This window comes from Ciona robusta, chromosome 8, assembly GCF_009617815.1.
Source record: "Ciona robusta chromosome 8, ASM961781v2".
NCBI lineage: Eukaryota > Metazoa > Chordata > Ascidiacea > Phlebobranchia > Cionidae > Ciona > Ciona robusta.
Window position 1 is genome coordinate 2,128,660 of NC_143242.1, and position 20,510 is coordinate 2,149,169.

A 20,510-nucleotide genomic window follows, 5' to 3' on the forward strand; every position below is an offset into this window, starting at 1 on the left:
AGTTTCAATAAGTTCATATACCACTGTGATCCATACAGCAAGAATTACAGACACACCACTTAGCCATTCCAATAGTTTTGTCATTTTACTAAATTTATAAACCTGCAATGACAAAATAACAATTCAGTCTGTTTGTATTGATTATTACACTTAAAGTAACAGAATAATGTATTCTCTTTGATTTATAAAAAACGATAGCGAAGAAGTTTTTTTTATAAGTTTTATTTTCACACCAGTGTTTTTCCATTCACCAACATATTGCAATTCGCAGTTCAATGTAGTGCATTAAAACAGTGAAGTAGAAATGCTTCATCACGTTAATCTTCATTCAAATATTAAGATATGTAACCACACAAATTTTAAAACATTGCAGAAAAAATATAACTAAAGTTAGTTTTTCTTTGCTTTGACAGTGTACTTCGTTTTGCTGTTGTAATACAACATGTAAGGAAGCAGGAGAGAAGGTATGGTCCAGATACCAAACATTCCCCACTCAACAACATGGGGAGCATAAAGGCGGTTGTATTCTTTTAAAGAAAGGATTTCAACTTCTCCAATCTCACTGCTGAATCCAAACTTCGGTTCTGAGTCTTCACTGGCGACGTACTGAACGACAGCAGAGGTGAAATTCTGAGCACCAGATTTGAGAGGTCGTACTACAACAACATGAGTGACATTGGTTCCTGGTTGGATTCGGTCCCACTTCACGCTCATTTTGCCAGAAATCAGCTCGAAATCCGTATCATGTAAAGTTGAATCTGCAAGTTCTACATCAGTGGCCACGCCATCTCCGATATTATACATGTTATATTCGATAGCGAGATCATTTCCTTGCGTTATAATAGAATTTAAGATATTCTTGGTCAATATGAGCTTTGCACTTGATTCTTCACTTGCCACGACGCAAAAACATGAAAGAAACAATACTAACACACAATATTTCATGATGCTTCTGGTGAATGTTCCAAAACCTCCGCTTTAAAATTCAATAAGAAATGTTCAAACTGTACGGCTTCTCAATCAAATTACTCTAGAATTGCGCTACGTGGAGAATTTTTAGAAACGATGAGACGAAGGTTTGCTAAAGTTAAAAATCAGAGCCATAGAAATACCGAGTAGTCCAACCCATTGTTACGTAAAACACAAATTGAACGGCAATTTGGTTCCAAAATAACACAGTAGGTATAGGGAAAATGTATGTTTTTCGGTAAATTACAGAAAAACTTGGGCCTAAAAACAAATTTAAAGGTTGAAAAATGTAAAAAAACATGTGTTATTTGTTTTCTGTGTCAAAAAAAGTCAAAAATTAGAATTAGAAGCGGTTGATTTGCGACATTTTAGTCATTTAATGCGGCTAAATTTATACATTTTTTCTAAAAAATGTTTGGTAAGGTAAATAGAAGCTGTTTTACACCTTCCCACAATAGGAAAACACAAACAAAACTTAACAAGTTCGTTTAAACCCATTGTCAAAGTCACCACTTTTGCTCTATTTTGGACACACATAGACGGCAGTTGGACTACTCGGTGTTTATACGACTCTGTTAAAAATTACACCAAAACTCTATAGTATCCGCTTCCTTAAACAAATAGTAAACAAAGAAAAAAAAATTAATGACGTATTTTTAAATGAAAGTATTTAATTTCAATTAAAAACCAATAAATAGCATCTGATGTGTAGGTGTCTACTTACATAGCATCCATTTTAATACTACTACGTCCCTTGATACGTCATCATAACTCGTATTCAGTAACCAAACTTTTTAAACTCGGACTTCCTATATATACCGATTATCATTTTGTGATAAGGTCAAACTAATTCACGAAAAAGGTGTGACCAATGTGTATACGAGTCACGAGTATATGCATTTTTACTCTTAAATGTATAAATGAATGTTACTTGCTTTATTCTCGCGTGACCAATAGGTATTTGCACGCCACCGTATCGGTAAAATGACACTCTTTATAACGAAACTTCTTTTCCGAGACCTTGTGCCCGCTTACGAGATACTACGTATGTAACTTTGTGGACGGTACCTTTTGCGAATATAGATACGGACGAAAAATAATTTACGGCCTGCAATCAATATCCGAACCTAGAAATGGCTCAGGAAACAATTTGAAGGACTCAAACTGCCAGTGACAAACAGAAAACGTTACCATGCAACAAAGTTTATGACGACTTGCGAACACAAGGTCGGTGAATACAGGACTCTGTTGTCGTAACGCAGTTATTGCTAAAAGCATAGCGCTATAGTGACTATACCTTTATAGCAAGCTGATGACGCCCTGACGTCAATAAAACTGCTGATCATCAGGTACACACGTAGTTTTTTCCAGTGATTATGCAGCAGGAGTATGAATGAATATAATAACTAGCTTTATACTCCGTGACTGGAAAACGACAGTCGTTATACGTTACAACACATGTTCTGTTAGATATACCCTGCGAGTTACCAAGCCACACCTTACGAATTACCAAGTATGCTACTTCGTGGGTAGTTATTATTTTGGGAGATTTTTTTATGCGTGGCTTACAATTCAGACAACCCATTGAATGAATGAATGTAACTTACTCTATCCTCGCGTGTCTGGAAAACGACAGTCGTTATAACACGGGTTTAACACCTCGTGCCAGCTTACGAGTTACTATGTATTTTACTTTGTGGGTGATTATTTTTTTGTTTTTTTTTATGTATGGCTGATAATTTGGACAACCCATTAGTGACCACTTGGTTGGAGCAATTACCGTTAAGTGTCTTGCCCAAGGTCACATACGCCTACAATGGTAGCAGCGACGAGCCTTGATTCCATACGAGCCTTGAACCCATTAGTGACCACTAGCTGGGGAAATTGCCCTTACGACCACAATGGTAGTAGCGACGAGCCTTGAACGTTTAATCCATTAGGGCTAACCAACTGTGCTACGGCGCTGGGCAAACACAGTATAACGCTTGTACTACAACACCAATCAAACCCAGGACATATTACGAAGTTGCACAAGTGTTTTTTTTATGTTTCTTGTATCCAATTCCCAGATGATGTGTGATAATAATTACAAAAATATGGCAGTCTGTAAAATGCTGCATTAAAGACAGTTTTGTTGGTGGTAAAAATAACAAGGCTTATTTGACAGTACCACAGATTGGTGTGAAGAATTTTTTTTTCATAGGAAATTATATAAATATTCATTTATAACATAAATATTGCCACATGAATCAGTGCTAGCCATGCATATTGTTTAATACCATCACTATTTTTGCAATGTTCAAAAAATTTCCTAATCACATCTAGCATGAGCACCATGCTACAAAACTATTAATTTACAAAAATTGTTTAGAGGAACACACCAGAAACAAAAGCTTCCTGCAACAACAACTGGAGTTATAGTAACCCCACTTTCACACCAAGATGATATTGCACAAATCTTTTTAAGATAAACAGGTTTTAATCATCATCAAATGTAAGTCTTCCTGGTCCTCCTTTATTCATCCACCTTCTGTACCTCTTCATCCGAGGATCATTGGCCATCTTGGCTTTTGCTTCCTCTTGCTTTTCATGAATATAAACCTGGAGAGGCAAAAATAGTGTCAAGTATAGACTAGTCAAAATAACTTAGTAGGTACTTTTTAGTTTTTTTTTATCACTAAACTAAGCTTAACTTAAAGCGCTAAAGGGTAAATATGTATTATAGCGAGTTACTAGAAGAAACTTAATAAAAGCAAGAAAATTACAAAAATGTTTCCCAAATACAATTAATAAAACCAACAATAGAAAAAAAGTTAACATTACTATTAGCACTAAATCATCAGTTGTTTAAAACTTGCTTTGGGTAGAAATTACCGAATGAAATGTATTAAATAATAGAGTGAGCGGTTTAAAACTTGCTTTGGGTAGAAATTACCGAATGAAATGTATTAAATAATAGAGTGAGCGGTAAACTTTGTGTTATTAAAAGTTCAAATTTGATAAATCTTTATATGATAGTTTGTATTAATAGCATGTTGTTTTAACACACATTACCTTAGCATTGCTTGTAATCCACAGTTCCCGATTCATACATTCATACTTATTCTTGTCACTTTGCATGTCCCATGCAACCGGTTTTATGCCCAAGTTTTTGCAAACAAGGTAAATTTTATCTTCTTCAGTGAACTCTTTTTTCATTATTGTGTAATTGTAAAGCCAGCTAATATGAAACTTGAAGAACCTGAATATAACATTATCATTATGTATCATTAAGGTTGACCTGTCGCAGAACACTTGGAGATTAGTCAAGATTACATGCATATGCTACTATCATTATTGTGGGTATTCAATTTCGTGTCACTAAATTATAGGGCTGTACAAATTGTAGTCATATAACAAATTTTATTTATAAAGTTTCATATTTGATTTGATTACTTGGTTAGTTGTAAATAGTACAAGGTGTACGAAGCCACAGTATATAAATTACCACAGAGTTGTCATGCAAAACAGAAAATCAAAAGGACTGACAACATATTAGCAAATACTAAATAATAAACTAAGTGTTATCATAACAGTATACGTACTTATAAATATAATACGGCAAAAGAATTATTTGCATCCACAGTACATCAGAGTACTCAGGTTTTTGATAACCGCCTCTTATGTCCATCTTTTCTTCTATAATGGAACGAATTAGATCATCCTCCTCTTGCTTTAAATCTTCTTTTGTTTTGAATTTCTTTTGTTTTCTTTAGGAAAAAATTATTTTAATACCCTAGTTTTCCAATGTATAATTTTAACAGAGTAGGCTATGTAACAAGTAATATTAGTTTAGTACTATCCTAGATAACGGCTCCCTAAAACTGTGTGTCACTAAAGTTAAAACTATCTTTAACAATAACTCAAAAAGTTTCAACAACCGCTGCTGTGCTGCATAAACTTAACTTAAAAAATTTGTTGTGTAGCCAGCAGTTTCAGGGACCACGACCCTGAAAAGTTTGCAAACCCTAGTTCTCCATGTTTACGACTATAATACTGAATAAAATGATAAAAAACACAAACATCATATAACAAGCAGTTGTTATATTTTTAAATCATTTATTACTTATTTACCTTTTTTCAACCCACAACCCTCTGCTCTTGGCTTCTTCCTTCGCAGCATTTCTATATTTTGAGTTCTGTACCATATACTGTATTGCTGTGTTATAGGAAGTCATCCAACTAATGTATTGGAACACAGAGATTACTGTAACTGTTCCAAACAAAACCACTCTCACATCCACGTTTGGCATTTTGCGCTTATAATACCGATAATAATTGTAATAATATTCTTCAGGATGTTGAAGGTAGTAGTCATATTCATCCCTTGTTTGAGTGTTTCTCAATGTCTCATACGCTGTGGCAACCTGGTGAAACTTTAACACACCCTCTTCAATCTCCTTTTCAGACCCCCCACGTCCCCTTAAATAATCAGGGTGATAGATTCTGGCCAGTTTTCGGTAGGCCTTCGAAATTTCACCTTTTGATGCGGAGCTGTCAACATCAAGAACATTGTAACAATTTTCTGTTCCGCAATACATTCCAGGAATAAGTTGACATGATGCAAGATCAAAAGTACACAGCAGAATCACAACAACACTGCTTATGTGTACTAAATATGAAGCAAGCATCCTTCTAATAATTAAGAACAAATTAAATCATGAATTCAAGAGTAGCTGTACAACATACAAGAGTGCAATGCTACCTTGATGATACCATAGTTGGAACTAAATTATTCATCAGTGACTAAAACGAAAAATTATACATATTTTAAGTATTCCAACCGATATATATGACTAAACCCTTACACAAACTTTTTTCCCAAAACGACGTATAGCAGGAATCAGGGAAACCTATGTGGTACACTTTAAGACCAAAGTTTTAACTAGTCACCAACAACAGGAGCATCCCATACCATAATACCTATGACACTCCAAACCAGTAGTTTAACTTTATTTAACAATTCAAACTTAAATTGGTTAACCCGTGTTAATTAATTAATATGATCAAAACGTTTAAAACATAAAATAAATTAATAACTTTATTGTTTTAATTGATATGTGTACAAAAAGTTACAGATTTTCTATAAAATCATACCCATCTAAAAATTAAATAAATAAAGGAAGACACTGACAGTATTTCTGTTATCATATCCTACGACCGCGTACCTTGCTCTTATTTCCGATTGCGTTTTCACTGTTCACTATAACTATACAGTAAGTTGCTATCCATTCCACGCGAATATTTCGTCACAGCTGAAATCTCTTGTGATGTCATAAGGCAGATAATCGGGGTGCGTGCCGCGCGATCGAGGAACAAAAATGAAACTTTGTAGCGAGCTATGATTGTTCACAAACATTTTGTCGCAAATTATTTAGTTGACTTACAGGTGCCAGCCAAATTTGTTTATTTTTAAAAATTCTACAAACTAAAAATATTTTGTGATATTTTAATATTACCAAGCAAATAAAAGGTTTATTTGATTGCACTATTTTATTACCAAATTAATTGCAGTAGGGTTACAAAATTTTAGTAACAATGTAACGAGCAACATGATATGAAATAAAAACAATATCACCCAATTTTTAAGAAATAACGCAGGCTACGTTTAAGTAAATCGCCCACAACACTTGCAAATGAATTGTGTGGGCAATCACAACAATTAGTTTAATCTAAATGCTTAACGGTTGCAGAAAATAATTTATATATTTATATAAAAGCACAATGTTTAAAACAAACAAATTGCTGAATCGAATTTTTGCTTCCAGTTTAGTAATAATTAAGGCTACATTATCAAAACACTTCAAAAGAATACAGCTGAAAAAATTACAACTGAGAAGAAATAAACATGAAAACAATGGCAAAGGCGAAGCAACACAAAATTATTAAAATTAAATTTTTAAACAAGCTAAAATGAATAAAATATTAAAAAACCAATGAAAATAAAATACTTTTGAATTAGGTGAACCGTCAAAGCAAATGCTTAAGTATGTGATGTACGACCGATTTATTTCTATATTGTCCACGAGAGAAGTATATCAAAACTAAAACGCTGTAAAATCTTCTTCTTGATCAAGATTTGGATAAAGACGATCAGTTGAGACATCAATTGTAACATCACCAGGTGATACATTTGAAGTTACTCCCATGCTGATGAGCTCCTAAAATAAAATAATGTAAAAAATAGGAAAAAATTGTGGTAAGGCACTAAAAAGACAGCTTACTTTTTTGTAACGTCATAAAAACAAAGCTGAGTACACAAGTGGAGTGATATAGTGTTTTTCATGCATGTGCTGTGTGGTGATTGTTGCCGATTTTAGTGTGAGAGTGTGAAAATACATGTTGCATTCTACGTTTTTATTAAAAGCAAATAATGTGCAATGTTTATTTGTGAAAAAACATCTAATAATAGTTAAGTTAACTTACATAATTACCAATGATGAAATTGTCAAATGCTAATGCTTCAGAGTGGTAGTTTGTGGTAGTTTTTAAAGTTATTAACAGTTATTCCTTGGTTTTGCCAATACGATTTTGCATTTTATGACTGGCCTGGCAGTATTATAGAATTTAATCGGATTAGGAGCTAAAGCTATGATGCTGTCGACTCGAGATACTAAATGTTTCATGCAAATTGAGTGGATCGAAGTGTCATTGCATTCAAATGCAATCAAGCGATACCTTTCATCAGGTACATATTTATTAAACTTTGGTTCAATCGGGGGTAACCTGGCACCAGCTATTGGTGGCAACTTGTGGCCAATAGACAGAGGCATCACTCTAGATGATACTTTACCAAGGCGAACTTTTTGATTTGTAAAATGTTCCTACAAATTTTATTTTTTATACTTTTTACTGGATTTGAATGTGACAAAATAAAATAACATCTCATTAAAGCTCATGATCAGTACTTATTTGCCACGTAGGTGACTTGGTGTGCAAATGTTATTTACATTTTTTGTGTGTCTGGCTTCTTTGGCAACCCATAAGTAACCACTGGGGTCCAGTGTCTTGTTCAAAGACATTTCAATACCGGTTAATGGTAGCAACATTAGAACTAGAACTGATTGTCCTTTGTTTACAATGAATGCACTTTAACCACTAAGCAAAGTTGATTATTCAACTCTACAGTGCGTTAGGTGTTTTATAAATTATACTTATTTGAGCACTTAGTTCCTACAACTTAATTTTCTTACATCATGATCTTGTGTCAACATCTCATCAAGGCTTCCATTCAGGACGTAAACATCTGGTCTCATTCTTGACCTCTCGTTCCAACAACCTTCCATTACCTTAAACCTTGTGGAAAAAGTTGCTTTTGAAAGATAGATCACAAGCACACAGTTTCATATACTGTAATATGTGATCAGCTACATAAGTGAATATTTAAGCCATATGAAGTTGCTCATTGGTAGAACTCAAATAATCATCACATAAAATACTTACACAGCATCAGAACAACCAGCGGGCTGCCTAAGTCTCTGCCCTGATTCCAAATATTCTTTAATTTGATCGGTAGCAATGCTAAGGTCTTCATAAGGAACTGCACCAAGTGACAATACTTCCCACATTAAAACTCCAAATGACCAACTAGCAATAAATACGATAATGTTAGATGATATATTTATTTACCAGAAATTGATTTTATTTATTTTTAAACAACTACAAAAGTCAATTTTTGGTAGGGCATGAAGGGTACAGATGTGTAATTAAATAAGTTCTTGTTGTGTTTGTGATTGCATATTGTACTTAACATTTTATATTAAACAAACTTACATGTCAGTTGATTTTGAACTCAGTTCATTGTTCAATACTTCTAATGCTTGCCACCTCTCCCTGTCCCCAACCTATTTGATATTAAAAAATATATGAGCCAGATTTTATTGACGCATAGAGTAATAATATGTTGCAAACAAAACTATTTATAGGCCACATATTACATCTGTACTGTGAATTGGAATTAATATTCCTATGTAGGCAATACTTTTGGTTGTTACTTTATATTTATAGTTAAAGCTGTTGGTGCTGCAGCAATAAGTTTTGTCTTGCAATTTTTATTTTTTTGAACATTCATATTTACTTTATTTTACCTTAATGCTCGCTATTTCATTATTTTCAACATCAGTAACAAGTGGAGTAAGTTGATTGTCCAACATAATACATTTTGCTTGAAGATGGCAATGCACGATGTTTCTAAAGTAAAAATAGTTAAAATTTTTCTTTCTTTACTAGGGGTTTTGGAAAAGCAAATAGCTTTTGTAGATACCATTACGAAACCAAGTTTCATTCGTTTGTCAACAGCAACTTTATTTAGCCTTTAAACATTGACGTAACGTAACAGTTCTACTGCCCTGCCACTTACAAAGTAAATCATTTACTAATGTACACATACAGCTTTTATATTACTTACCTCGAGTGCAAATATTGCAAACCTTTTCCAGCACCTGATATGAGGAAAAGAATTTGTGAGGAAGAGAGTTCATGTCCATGAGATCGTAAGTGATCTCTTAGATTCCCCTTTTCAGCATACATCATAGCAAAATGTATTTCATCTACAATTAGATAAAACAACCAAAGTTTAAAACATGCAAAGAGATAAAACAATTCATATTTATAAAAAAAGGAAAAGTAACCTGAATCTTCATGTTTTCCATAGTACTGCAGAATGTTGTTATGTTCTTGCTCACAAATTCTTTCCAACAAAACAATTCGGCTTTCAACACTGCTTTTCTCTGTATATGATATCTTAGCAAGCCTGTTAAAATAAGTATACTTTTTTTTAAAAAACATAAATGATAAAAATAACACTGAAGTTGCAATATTTATTCCAAACAAAAACATAAAGTTTAGCACTTTAAACTTTGCTTTACCCAATTACCAATACATTTTCTTACTCTTAGTATTTAATATGTCTAGGTATTACCACACTGAATGTTAATCACATCATTTCAGAACATGAGTGCAGTATCACATCATGTGTTATGGCATCTTACTTGTATTTGTGAACAACAGAAAGTTTATCCCTTCTTTCGGAGCCATACTTTTGAATGGTAACTAACTGAAGTGAACCAAATGATCCCGTCTATAAAGAGAAATCAAAGTAAGCATCTACTATATTATTATTTCAAAGCTGTTTATTTTAACACAATAAATGGACCTTTTTCCACCTTTATATTAAACCAAGATGTTGAGTTCAACTATGTTCTGGTAAAATATCTTGCAAACAATAACCATATTTAAAATACCGACCTTTAAAATCCTTTCATGTCTCACATCATCATTTACATAAGCTTTTCCATAATCTTGCGCATCATCTTCATTAACTGGTAACGGCAAAACATCTTTATCATCAACTTCATCTGCAATTGCAACAGCAGCACCAGCAATACCAGCAGCCACCAAACCTCCTGCAGGTAACTCCAATTCCGAATTTCTGAAATAGTAAAAATATGTCTCCCAATACACAGTTTATGAAGTTTTACCTCCCATTTATTTTTTCTTTGCTTTGTATACATAAGTCACACCTATTCACAGTAATTTACTTCTGTAAAATATTCATTGTTTTTATTTAATACTTTGTTAACTCGTTTAAAGGGAGAAAACTTATTAATATGAATGAGTAAATGTCACTTATTTATCCACGTCAAAACACCAATATACAACATGAGTGTTCTATTTCAAGACTTTTTACAAGTTGCCGCATATGTTACTTTGTGGGTGAATGTTTTTTATTTATTTTTATTTTTATTTAGCTGACAATTTAAGCAACTCATTAGTGACTACTAAATGGGATCAATGGCAGTTTCTTTCTTAAAGACAGAAACACCCACGATAGTGATAAAACCAAGCACCAATTAAATTACCTATCTTCCTCCTCAGGTGGAACAAAAGGTTCAGGAAGAGATGTTTCTTCTTCTTCTTCTTCTTCTGGTTCAGGTTCAGGTGAACTTCTATCCTGATCATATTCATTTATCTCTGTCCCACTGTCGTTCTCTTTTCCTTCTACCTCATTCACTTCTACAAAACAATTAAAAAGATATCTTAGCTACAAGTTTGGGTTTTTTAAAAACTTAAGTTAATTTTCTTTACTTACGTATATTGGATCTTTAGTAAACAGGAAAAAAATGATGAGTTTACATTTTCATTATCATATTAACAAGATCTAACTAACTAAAACAATTTTAAGGTTGAAATTTAACAGCAAAACGACACCAAACACACCAAGAATAAAAATTATAAATAAATGCAAAAATATAACATATCTATAATAACTGAATATTTGAATTCTGCTTTACCTGTATACACTCCATCATTTGATTCATTATGTTTATCATAAGCCCCATTTGAATAGCCGGTCACCGTTATAATTTGCTCACTTGACTGAAAATGTAATACACCAATGTTATAATATTTTAATACTTGTTACAGTAAGCTTGTTTGGTAATTTTGTTTAACTATTCAAAATAAATTTCAGTGAATTTGTGTATTAAAAGCTACCCTTGGTCAAAAGCATAATATAAAATAAAAAGATCAGTTTTTTTGTCTGTGGAATCTGCTAAAAAGGTTTTTAAAGACTAAATATGTGCATGGTATGTGTTATAAATTACTTACAAAACCCAAAAATTATTATTTACCATATTTCCACTTTCTGGTTTGTTTCCATCATCTGACTTATCATCATCCACATCTTTTGGTTCCCGACAATATTTGTATAATAAATAGGCAATGATGATCAAGCAAATAGCGAGAGCCGCACCCAGACTTCCAGCGACGGCATACAAGGTAACTGCTGACACTTGATCACCAACTGGAACTCCTGTTAAATTTAAAAAAAGTGTGAGTCCTAAATATCTTATAACACTCTGCATTGGATTGCTAACACAGAAACAAACACATGTTCACATGTGTTCAGTACTGTAGGTTTAAAACTTGTATTAACACATGATTAATTAAAACAGGTGTTATTGCAGAACTACTGTTTAAAGCTATAGCATTGCAGCTATGTTTACGGCCATAACTACGCTAAATTAAATATTTGCATGCAAGATGCTACTCTACAAATCAACATGCAAGTCAACAACTAATATTAGAAATATAATCCACTGCAACCTGCAACATAGAACAGAAAGGTTAAAGCAAACAAAAGCATTAAGTCCTACACACTTCACAGTTTTATTTCACTACATGAAAACTGAAGAACACAAAATTATTGGAGTTGTGGAAACAAATTAATATAGAAAAGTAGCTGTAAAAAAAATTACAAAATTACTTACCATTGCCTTTGGTTGTCGTATCAACTGGACATGGTTGAGATGGAATGTTTGAAGTAGACACTTGTAAAAAGAGAATATTTAATAAGGATGCTTTTGTTTAGCTGCACAGTAAATAACAAAAACATACAACACATGGGAAGAAAAATCAAATAATTCGATAACTGTTTAAAATTATAAAATGTTATGACCAATCACCAAACATCTAATTGTGACAAATTTTTAGTTTTGATTGCTTCCAATTTTTTATTCTACCTGTGGTATGTGGATTATTGGTTGCGGCTGCAGTGGTATTAACACCATTATTGGTTGGATTTGCAGGTGAGGTTTGAATAGAAACCGTTTGAGATGAAGTTGTATTTGGTGCAGTAATTACAGTGTTTGTTGAAATACCAGCTGATGTTGCTGGTGTGGCAGTGGGTGTTACAACTGTGGGTGATGTGCTTTGTACACCTGATTATTTATAAAAATAATAATTAAAATGGTTGTGACTGATCAAAAACACACTTTGCATGTTACAGAGAAAAATATAAACATTTTGTTGAACTATAAAAAGAATCATTCGCGTATCATGTTTTATGTTTTATTAAACAGTTATGTGCCTACCATAAGATAGGATTTTATTAAAGTTACAAACAAAGGGTATTTGTGCATTTAAAATATTTGCCAATGGTGTATTTTTTAATATTGAATCAACTCCACACGTATATACTTGATATCTTAAGCCAAACAAACTGTACACATTACACAAGTGTTCGGTTATAAAGGAAACAATAATTAATGATTAGCACTAAAAGACGGGACAATTTTATTGTAAATATTCAAAGCTGGAGTTCACATAATGGTAATATTAATACTTGCTAAAATTGAAAAAAAAATAATTTTAAATTATTTGGGTAATTAAAACACAAATAATTGTGTAATTCACCTGTTGTTGAAGCAAGACCTGTACTACTGGGATGTGTGTTTCCTATAAAATGTAAAAAATGTATGTATGTTGATAAAACATTAATAATGACTAAACAGAAAGGGTATTTTTAACTACTGCCAATATATTGTAACTAAATTTTGCAGAGAGAATAATAGAATATCACCCAAATTAACAAAGCTAATAGCTATCCCAACCAATTATAAAACTACATAAATTATGCACCGTTGGTAATTGTTGATTGGCCTACGGTTGTGGCTTGTGTTGTGTCAGGTGGTTGGGTTGTCACTACAGTTGTTTGAATGGTAGTGATTTCTGGTGTTGTAGCAGTGCTTGTAACAACTAATTAAAATCATGGGAAGGTTTAATTAGCCTTCTTGTATTACTAACAAGTGCTACTGAATATGCAGAGAAAATCAAATCTAACGATTGAAAGAATGTAACTTGCTTTAACCTCAAGTGGCCAAAAAACGACAGTAGTTATAACACAGTGTTCTGTTTCATACACGTGCCTTAGAGTGGTATACCAAAAAGTTTTATTCAACAGTCTAGCAAGATAAGTTATTCAAATTAAATCAGGAGTATGTAAATACTTAACTACAAATTTAGTACATAAATATACACCTCTGTTTTTTTAACTTTGTGTTAAACATTATTCACAAGAAGCGGAATTCTGCTTCCATTCAAAAACACATTTAAGCTTAATTATTAATAGGCGGAATTTTGTTTACCAAAGCGCAAACTTTACGAGGTGTTCAATATATTTCTATCCAATGTGAACATCATGCTTTCCCTATGTCTACATTTTAAGAAAATGACAACCATAGAAATTTATTTTCCAACTACAATAAATTTGCAAGATAAATATGAATTAAGGTCAATGCATGATATTGGTTACATTACCAGTACTGTCTGTCGTTGACTGCTGTGTTGTCACTTGAGCTGTAGTGGCTGTATTGGCAATTGAAGTTTAATTAATGCAACATGTGATAAATTCAGCAAAGCCAAATTAATTAACATTTTAATTTACCAGTTTCAGCTGAAGTAACTGCATCGGTGGTTGATAATGAAGGAGTGGACACTGATTGAAGAACAAATGACAATAAGCAAAATTACTCTACACCGCCACCAGCACAATTACAAGCAACGCCTACACATCTAACATTCAAATAAGTAACTTTTATTACCTGTAGTTGCTGGTGTAGTAACTTGCTCAGTAGTAGATGAAGGAGTTGTCACTGTATTGGAAAAATTAAACAAAGAATTAATGTGTATTTCTAGCAAAATCTGGTTACCAAATGGTCACAATGTTTTCAAGAGTATTACTATTAGTATTGTAAATGCCTATATTTTTTGAAACAATAGACCATTTACAATGAAAAGCAAAGTTAAAGTGAATTTTGAAACTAAAGCATCAAATGTACCTGTGGTGGCTTGTGAAGTAACCTGCTGAGTTGTGGAAGCTGGAGTTGTAACTAAATAAAAAATAAAAATGATAAAATATACATTTTTTTAAAAAAAGTCAATGTACAGTCAGAACAATCATAAAACTAGTAGCTGCAAAATTTTAAATAAGTGTTAAAATCATTACAAAAAAAAATAAAAAAGTTAAGATAAGTGTTGTAAAATCATTAAAAAATTCATAAACCTATTTTAAACAACATTTTTTTAAACTATGGCCAGAAAATACTAAAATTTACGGACCCGGTGTTGTTTGTTGTTCAGTGGTTGACACAGGTGTGGTTACTATAATTAAAGCAGTGAAAATCATGCACGGTTATAACAATATATATTTTATCAACCAAGTTAACTTCATGCATGGTTAATGTCTTAAGCAAGACACTTCTACAAGTCTAAAGTTTTTTTTATATTAGCTACTGTCTAAATTTGAACAAATTTTGCCTTTGTGTATTTAATTTTATTGTAACTACTTGGTAAAAAGCAACATAATGTCTAATATCACACCTGTGGTGGCTTCAGTAGTCACTTGTTCTGTAGTTGATACCGGTGTTGTGACTACAATTAAAATATCTATATTGCGGTGTGAATTAAATTAATAACACAATGAGAAAATATTGCATAGAAGTTGACTTAAATTTATAAAATTATTTAATTTGGTTAAATTACAATTTCGGTTTAATTAGTAATGCTTTAATGTATTTCAGCTATGGGTTAAATCCCTTTTGCACCTTACCTAACTTTACCATCATATTTTTAGCAAAAAAGTGAAAATAATTAGCAACAAAAAGCTGTTTTATGAATTCTCCCCACACCTGTGGTAGCTTCAGTAGTAACTTGCTCTGTAGTTAATAGTTGTGTTGTGACTACAATTAAAGTAAGAACATTTTGATCACATTGCAATTACTTTTAATTAAAAATAGAACTAACTAATTTGGTTTCATTAAATTATATTTACTAAAGAATGTACGTATCTTCACTACAGATTAAACTAATTTTGTAACTTCACCTCTACCGATGATTAATTATTTTGCCACAACCTAAAATTGTAAAAAGCAGCTTAAACAGAATGCCTAATCTCACACCTGTGGTGGCTTCAGTAGTCACTTGTTCTGTAGTTAATAACGGTGTTGTTACTACAATTAAAAAAATATTGCAGTGTGAATTAATAACAAATTACAGGATGGAACAATGTTGTTGTATTGTAATAAAATTAAAAATGTTTCAAACCTTGCTGAGTTGTTGCTTCAGTTGTTGCCGGCTGTGTTGTTTCCATTGTAGTTGGCTCAGGAGTTGTGACTAATATTTAAGGCAAACTTAAACAGAACAAACTTACCGGTGGCAGTTTCACTATATAAGTACGTTAGTATTTTAATTAAGCTTGGTTAAGCAATGACGTAGCTACAGCTATGTCTAAAGCATGTTTGCTTTATGATAAATCAAAATTGTTATAACGCAATTTTAGTTTTATAGAAAACGCACCCACTCCACTCGCTATTTTATGAAAAATTACAATCACCAAAAATAAGCGAATTAATAAATGTGTTACAACCAGACAATTTGGTTGAAGTATTAAAAGAATGTGTTTAGTACAATATTCTTGATCTAAATCTAAAGTTCCTAAACTTTTGCAAAGCCACTGTGCATAGCCGCCACCTTGCAGCAAAATCATTTACTCTGCAAATCAGTTTTTCAACTAATTTTCATCGCCTGACTGCACACTTACCAGAGTTGACAGTAATGGACACGGGATCCGATCTTCGATTTGGAGACGCAACGTCAACATCAATGTTTACTGCAACAATCTACAACAAGAATTGACAAATAAAAACACAACTGATACCAGTAAAAGCAATACAATTGGTAGATGCTGCCATCATTGGGGGCAAATGTGTCTTTGTACAAGACAATTAACGATACTTCTACCATTGTCTATCATACATTAACAAAACAAAATTAGCAACAAAGTTACAGTGGTAATTCGTAAACGGGGAAAATCTGTGATATAAGCGTTGTCCGCAACACCAGGATAAATAAGTTTCATTTATGTAAGTATTTATACCTCTATTATATCTGAAAATGTAGTAGTTGTACCCAGAGGGTCATAAATTAGATATCCAGCTTTTGTGACATCATAAGGTGAAGTGACTTCATAGATAAAAGTTCCCTGTGAATTAAGAAACATATATTTAAAGGGCAGACAAGTATCAGACCAGCAAATATAAAAGGAGGATGAGGACATTGCCCTAAACATGTCTAAGCGACTTGCCGTTTATTCAAGATTAAATCCGTATCTTCAAGATCATTCTGTATAGTTTTAAGCATTTTTCTCTGAGATTTGTAACTTAAAACACAAATTTTACACTTTAATAAGATATAATAATTACTTTTATGATCAACAAAGTTAAGTGTGAAACTGTAAGATAGTACGTGGTGTACCACTACCAAAAAGTGGCTAATATATTTTATCATTTTAAACTGTACTTCTATATGTGAGTGTCCAGCGAAAAAAAGAGATGCTTACGTTGTTATCGGCATCAGTGGTTGTAAATTGAAATGGTGTGTTTCCTTCTTCATCTTCAGTTACATATGCTATTGAGTTAGCATTACTTGCTTGAATGTATCCAATACTTGCAGAAGATGAAACAGTTACCATAGGTTTGTGTTGGTCAACAGACATAACAGCATCAATCTAAAACAAACATTGTATTTTCACTTTAACATTTGTATCCGATCAATATATTAAAAGGTAAACAAGAAAACAGCGCCTTTAGTGTACAATATACTCTGTGTATCAAATGATTTCAGCTTTTGTCACAAATTTAAAAGCCATTAAGTAGGCTGTACAAAACTAACAACATTTGTTTTAGTTTTATCCACCTGCGTTTATTGGTAGTTTATCAAACTAATAAAATATACCTAAAATATCAAATACCCAGCAAACTGAGTTAAGCATTACAAAACTATTAATCTATAGCTTCAACAATAAAGTTTCCATACAATGACTTACAGTTAAGTATGTTAATGAAGACTTTCCTGTGTCTTCAGTTGCTGACACTGAGATTGAAAACTTAGTAATTCCAGAAGTTGCTTCCAAAGCTTTTTTCATTGATACGGCACCAGTTGTTGGATCAATTTGAAAATATTCAGTGTATGTAGAAGGATCACCTATCATTCCAATATTGTCAAAATTAGTTTATTTATAAAAACATGTGAGATGAAAAGTTAGTAATTGACTTTTGTTTAAAATCCTACCATGCAGTAGAATAAATTTACTTTTAGTTTACTGCACAATATACAATAACGTATTGCTATTTTATCTGGATACAAAATGTAATTGCAAAAAAACACTGACAACCAATCAATAAAATTTTATTTAAAGAAAACTTTAAATAAAACATGTAACATATTTTAAATATACCATTTACCATTCACAAATCCGTATCTAATTGCGGAATTAAGTTTCACATCTAAATCTTTAGCTTCTATTGATGAACTCGTAAAATTGACCTTTAAAATGTAAGAGTATGTTTAACTTTTAAAAATTTGTTAAAAAATTTAATTTTAATTTCTTTTGCAATTTTATGCATTTAAAATAAAAACTTTATCTTTTCTTACAGTGAAACCTAAAGGTTTCAATAAAGCTACTACAAATTTTTCAACATGCAAATAAAATATTTTATTTTCAATTACTTACATTAGTTTCTCCATACACCACAGTTGCAGTGTATAATGGTGGAACAAGAATGTTCCCAACTTCAACAGTTGGTTGAAACTGAGGAGCATGATTATCATCATCAGTAATGGTAATACGAACAACAGTTTCAGTGTTTTGTATCAAAGTACCTCCCACATTATTAAATCCAGTGCTTGTTGCTGATCTGAAAATTAAAGAAGCGTTTATATTTACATAAATATAAAATAATTCACTTAATAATTAAACATGAAAAAACACGCAAGCATAAAAAAGAGATTTTTCCAATGTCGTTTTCATAATAGGTGGAACTTGAACTATATTATTTGTACAAGAATAAGTATTGTTTAAAACATGTGAAAAGTTTTAAAAGCACATTAGTAAAGAATTATTATTATGGTTCAGTCACCATCAACTATCTATTAACAAACATATTTTTATCCACAGGAATTGTTACGATGTGAGCTGTATTCTACAAATAATCAACCACATAAACACAACTTACATGGTAATATTATGCATTTCGAAGGACTGAATTGGATTTTTGATTGTTATTATTCCACTTGAACCAGTTAGTGCAAACATATCTGCAGGAGTTTGGTCAATAATTGAGTATGTCACCCTGGTGACTTCTTCATCTGTTGCTGAAACTTCAATAACTTGTGAACCAACACTTGTTCCCTGTATTGAATATACATTTAATAATTTGCTAAATATTTGCAGCTCTATGTCTATTTATCTATGTCTATTTAGTTAGTTTGTTCAGTAACTTTGCAGAAAAAAATTAAAAGAATAATAACCCACAAATTGATGTAGTAACTGAAGCAGCTACAAGGTTGGTGTAACAGAAAACCGATGGTAAATTGACTATTGTTTCCCTATATTGACTATCGATAATAAATATTTTACATTAATAAATAATACTTACATCACCCAGTGATGTTGCATAAGGTTCTCCTTGAAATACTGGTGGATTGATATTAATCTTTTTTACCGTAATTTCTATACCACTGTCCTGTAAATAGCATAAACCGATAATTTATTTCAACAATATTTGATACTGTAAGGTACTTACTATTGATGGACCCGGAGTTGCAGTTAAGGAACAAAGAAGATCTCCCTTAATTTTATCGTCATCACGAGTGATATTAACACCAGATTTTACAATAAGCGTATCTCCACTTAAGCTAAAATATTTAGCCAGCTCTGGATCCAATTGAAGTGTATAATCAACGCCATTAGTTCCTTCAACTCCACCATCCCATGCTGTGCTGTTAGCAGGAGCATATTCGTATACAGAACCACTGGTGGTAGTAACGTCACAGACACGACCTGAGAATAGCATATTACTAGGATAAAAACCAATGTACAACATAACAAAGTACTTTACCTCTACTGTAGTGCAAAGTGCCAATCAAACACAACAGAAAATATATCTTTATCATCTTTCTTTCATTATTTTAACCAACTTCAAATTAAAAAATTCTTTAAAAACAAGTTGCTATACTAAAGAACATTAAACTAGTAATTGGTTTACAATTTTTCTTCTTATTAAACTTCTAACTCAAAAATTCAAAACCATATGACCTAACCTCAACATTCGCTAACTGAACATAGAGAAGGATGACAAGGGAACGACACTTGAACTGATTGAAGCACTCTTCACTTACTACATACTTGACATGATTCATCGTTAAATTAGCGAAAACGCTGAGGCACTTCAAATATTTAAAATCTAACTCAATATATTAATGTGGTTCATTGTACTATTAGCCTGCTTTCTTTAGTACAAACTGAATGTATTGAATCGCTGTTAAAAATTATCTAGCTATGAGCTTATAGGCACATGAACAATTTATACCCCGCATTATAAATTTTTTCAATTATTAACTAAAGTGTTATTGCATGTTTACCCATTGATAAAGTCTTCACAAGGGTAACAGGCACGAAAGAACTAGCAGTCCAAAACAAACACACTTTTAATTCACTGTGTTTACTTTCAGCAAATACAATGTTGGTGTAATGTTTAATTTAAAAGAAAAGAAGTTGAATGGATAATAATTACAAAATAAACTCATCTACTCCTATCTGTATGTTTAACTGTATTTCAATATTATTTCAATTTTAACAATGCAATCTTCTATAAATGGCACTA

At 32.1% G+C, this 20,510-nt stretch overlaps 3 protein-coding genes and 1 long non-coding RNA gene across 21 annotated transcripts; 1 reads left to right on the forward strand and 3 right to left on the reverse strand.

Annotated features, from left to right (window-relative positions):
- Positions 1-102: 102 nt before the first annotated feature.
- Positions 103-945, reverse strand: LOC149732169 (translocon-associated protein subunit beta-like). Its single transcript, XM_089883510.1, has one exon. It carries the CDS (start codon positions 943-945, stop codon positions 391-393), a length of 555 nt encoding a protein of 184 aa, XP_089739636.1. The 3' UTR covers positions 103-390.
- On the reverse strand, positions 103-6,319 carry LOC149732168 (dnaJ homolog subfamily C member 25-like). 3 transcript variants are annotated; one of them, XM_089883504.1, is made up of 5 exons: positions 6,177-6,319; positions 5,083-5,643; positions 4,554-4,718; positions 4,024-4,210; positions 103-3,570 (listed from the first exon to the last, which is right to left on the reverse strand). In XM_089883504.1, the coding sequence occupies exons 2-5, from the start codon at positions 5,637-5,639 to the stop codon at positions 3,448-3,450; spliced, it is 1,032 nt and encodes a 343-aa protein (XP_089739630.1). In that variant the 5' UTR covers positions 5,640-5,643; positions 6,177-6,319; the 3' UTR covers positions 103-3,447. The 3 variants fall into 3 exon arrangements, with proteins under 3 accessions (XP_089739630.1, XP_089739631.1, XP_089739629.1); XM_089883505.1 differs by lacking the exon at positions 6,177-6,319 and adding an exon at positions 5,817-5,970; XM_089883503.1 differs by lacking the exon at positions 6,177-6,319 and having other exon boundaries at positions 5,083-5,781.
- Positions 6,320-6,482: 163 nt separating this feature from the next.
- LOC149732170 (uncharacterized) lies at positions 6,483-19,881 on the reverse strand. 15 transcript variants are annotated; one of them, XM_089883482.1, is made up of 36 exons: positions 19,746-19,881; positions 19,431-19,687; positions 19,284-19,370; positions 18,861-19,036; positions 18,359-18,542; positions 18,090-18,171; positions 17,672-17,829; positions 17,186-17,353; positions 16,724-16,828; positions 16,388-16,466; positions 15,892-15,960; positions 15,747-15,797; positions 15,477-15,527; positions 15,169-15,219; positions 14,908-14,949; positions 14,628-14,678; positions 14,391-14,441; positions 14,234-14,284; positions 14,107-14,154; positions 13,429-13,545; positions 13,204-13,245; positions 12,531-12,728; positions 12,279-12,338; positions 11,640-11,821; positions 11,301-11,385; positions 10,869-11,022; positions 10,255-10,438; positions 9,999-10,087; positions 9,639-9,760; positions 9,416-9,557; positions 9,096-9,198; positions 8,782-8,852; positions 8,452-8,595; positions 8,202-8,304; positions 7,687-7,832; positions 6,483-7,169 (listed from the first exon to the last, which is right to left on the reverse strand). In XM_089883482.1, exons 1-36 carry the CDS (start codon positions 19,798-19,800, stop codon positions 7,148-7,150), a joined length of 3,780 nt encoding a protein of 1,259 aa, XP_089739608.1. In that variant the 5' UTR covers positions 19,801-19,881; the 3' UTR covers positions 6,483-7,147. The 15 variants fall into 15 exon arrangements, with proteins under 15 accessions (XP_089739608.1, XP_089739612.1, XP_089739609.1 ...); XM_089883486.1 differs by lacking the exon at positions 15,747-15,797; XM_089883483.1 differs by lacking the exon at positions 14,908-14,949.
- Positions 9,365-15,856, forward strand: LOC149732171 (uncharacterized). Of its 2 annotated transcripts, XR_016385586.1 has the most exons (5): positions 9,365-9,500; positions 9,958-10,105; positions 10,885-10,947; positions 11,728-11,841; positions 14,237-15,856. It is a non-coding gene; the product is annotated as an uncharacterized LOC149732171 (long non-coding RNA). The 2 variants fall into 2 exon arrangements; XR_016385585.1 differs by having other exon boundaries at positions 10,885-11,841.
- Positions 19,882-20,510: the final 629 nt, after the last annotated feature.

Excerpts from the sequence above, each read along its gene's own strand:
- LOC149732170 (XM_089883482.1), bottom strand. The coding sequence starts at position 19,800 with ATGATAAAGATATATTTTCTGTTGTGTTTGATTGGCACTTTGCACTAC. Across the intron at positions 15,528-15,746 it reads GACTACTGAAGCCACCACAG|TCACAACACAACTATTAACT; the intron begins GTGTGAGATTAG and ends CTTTAATTGTAG. Across the intron at positions 13,246-13,428 it reads CCAATCAACAATTACCAACG|GAAACACACATCCCAGTAGT; the intron begins GTGCATAATTTA and ends TACATTTTATAG.
- LOC149732169 (XM_089883510.1), bottom strand. The coding sequence starts at position 945 with ATGAAATATTGTGTGTTAGTATTGTTTCTTTCATGTTTTTGCGTCGTG.
- LOC149732168 (XM_089883504.1), bottom strand. The coding sequence starts at position 5,639 with ATGCTTGCTTCATATTTAGTACACATAAGCAGTGTTGTTGTGATTCTG. Across the intron at positions 4,719-5,082 it reads GGGTTGTGGGTTGAAAAAAG|AAAACAAAAGAAATTCAAAA; the intron begins GTAAATAAGTAA and ends TTTTTCCTAAAG. Across the intron at positions 4,211-4,553 it reads TTGCCGTATTATATTTATAA|GTTCTTCAAGTTTCATATTA; the intron begins GTACGTATACTG and ends TGTTATATTCAG.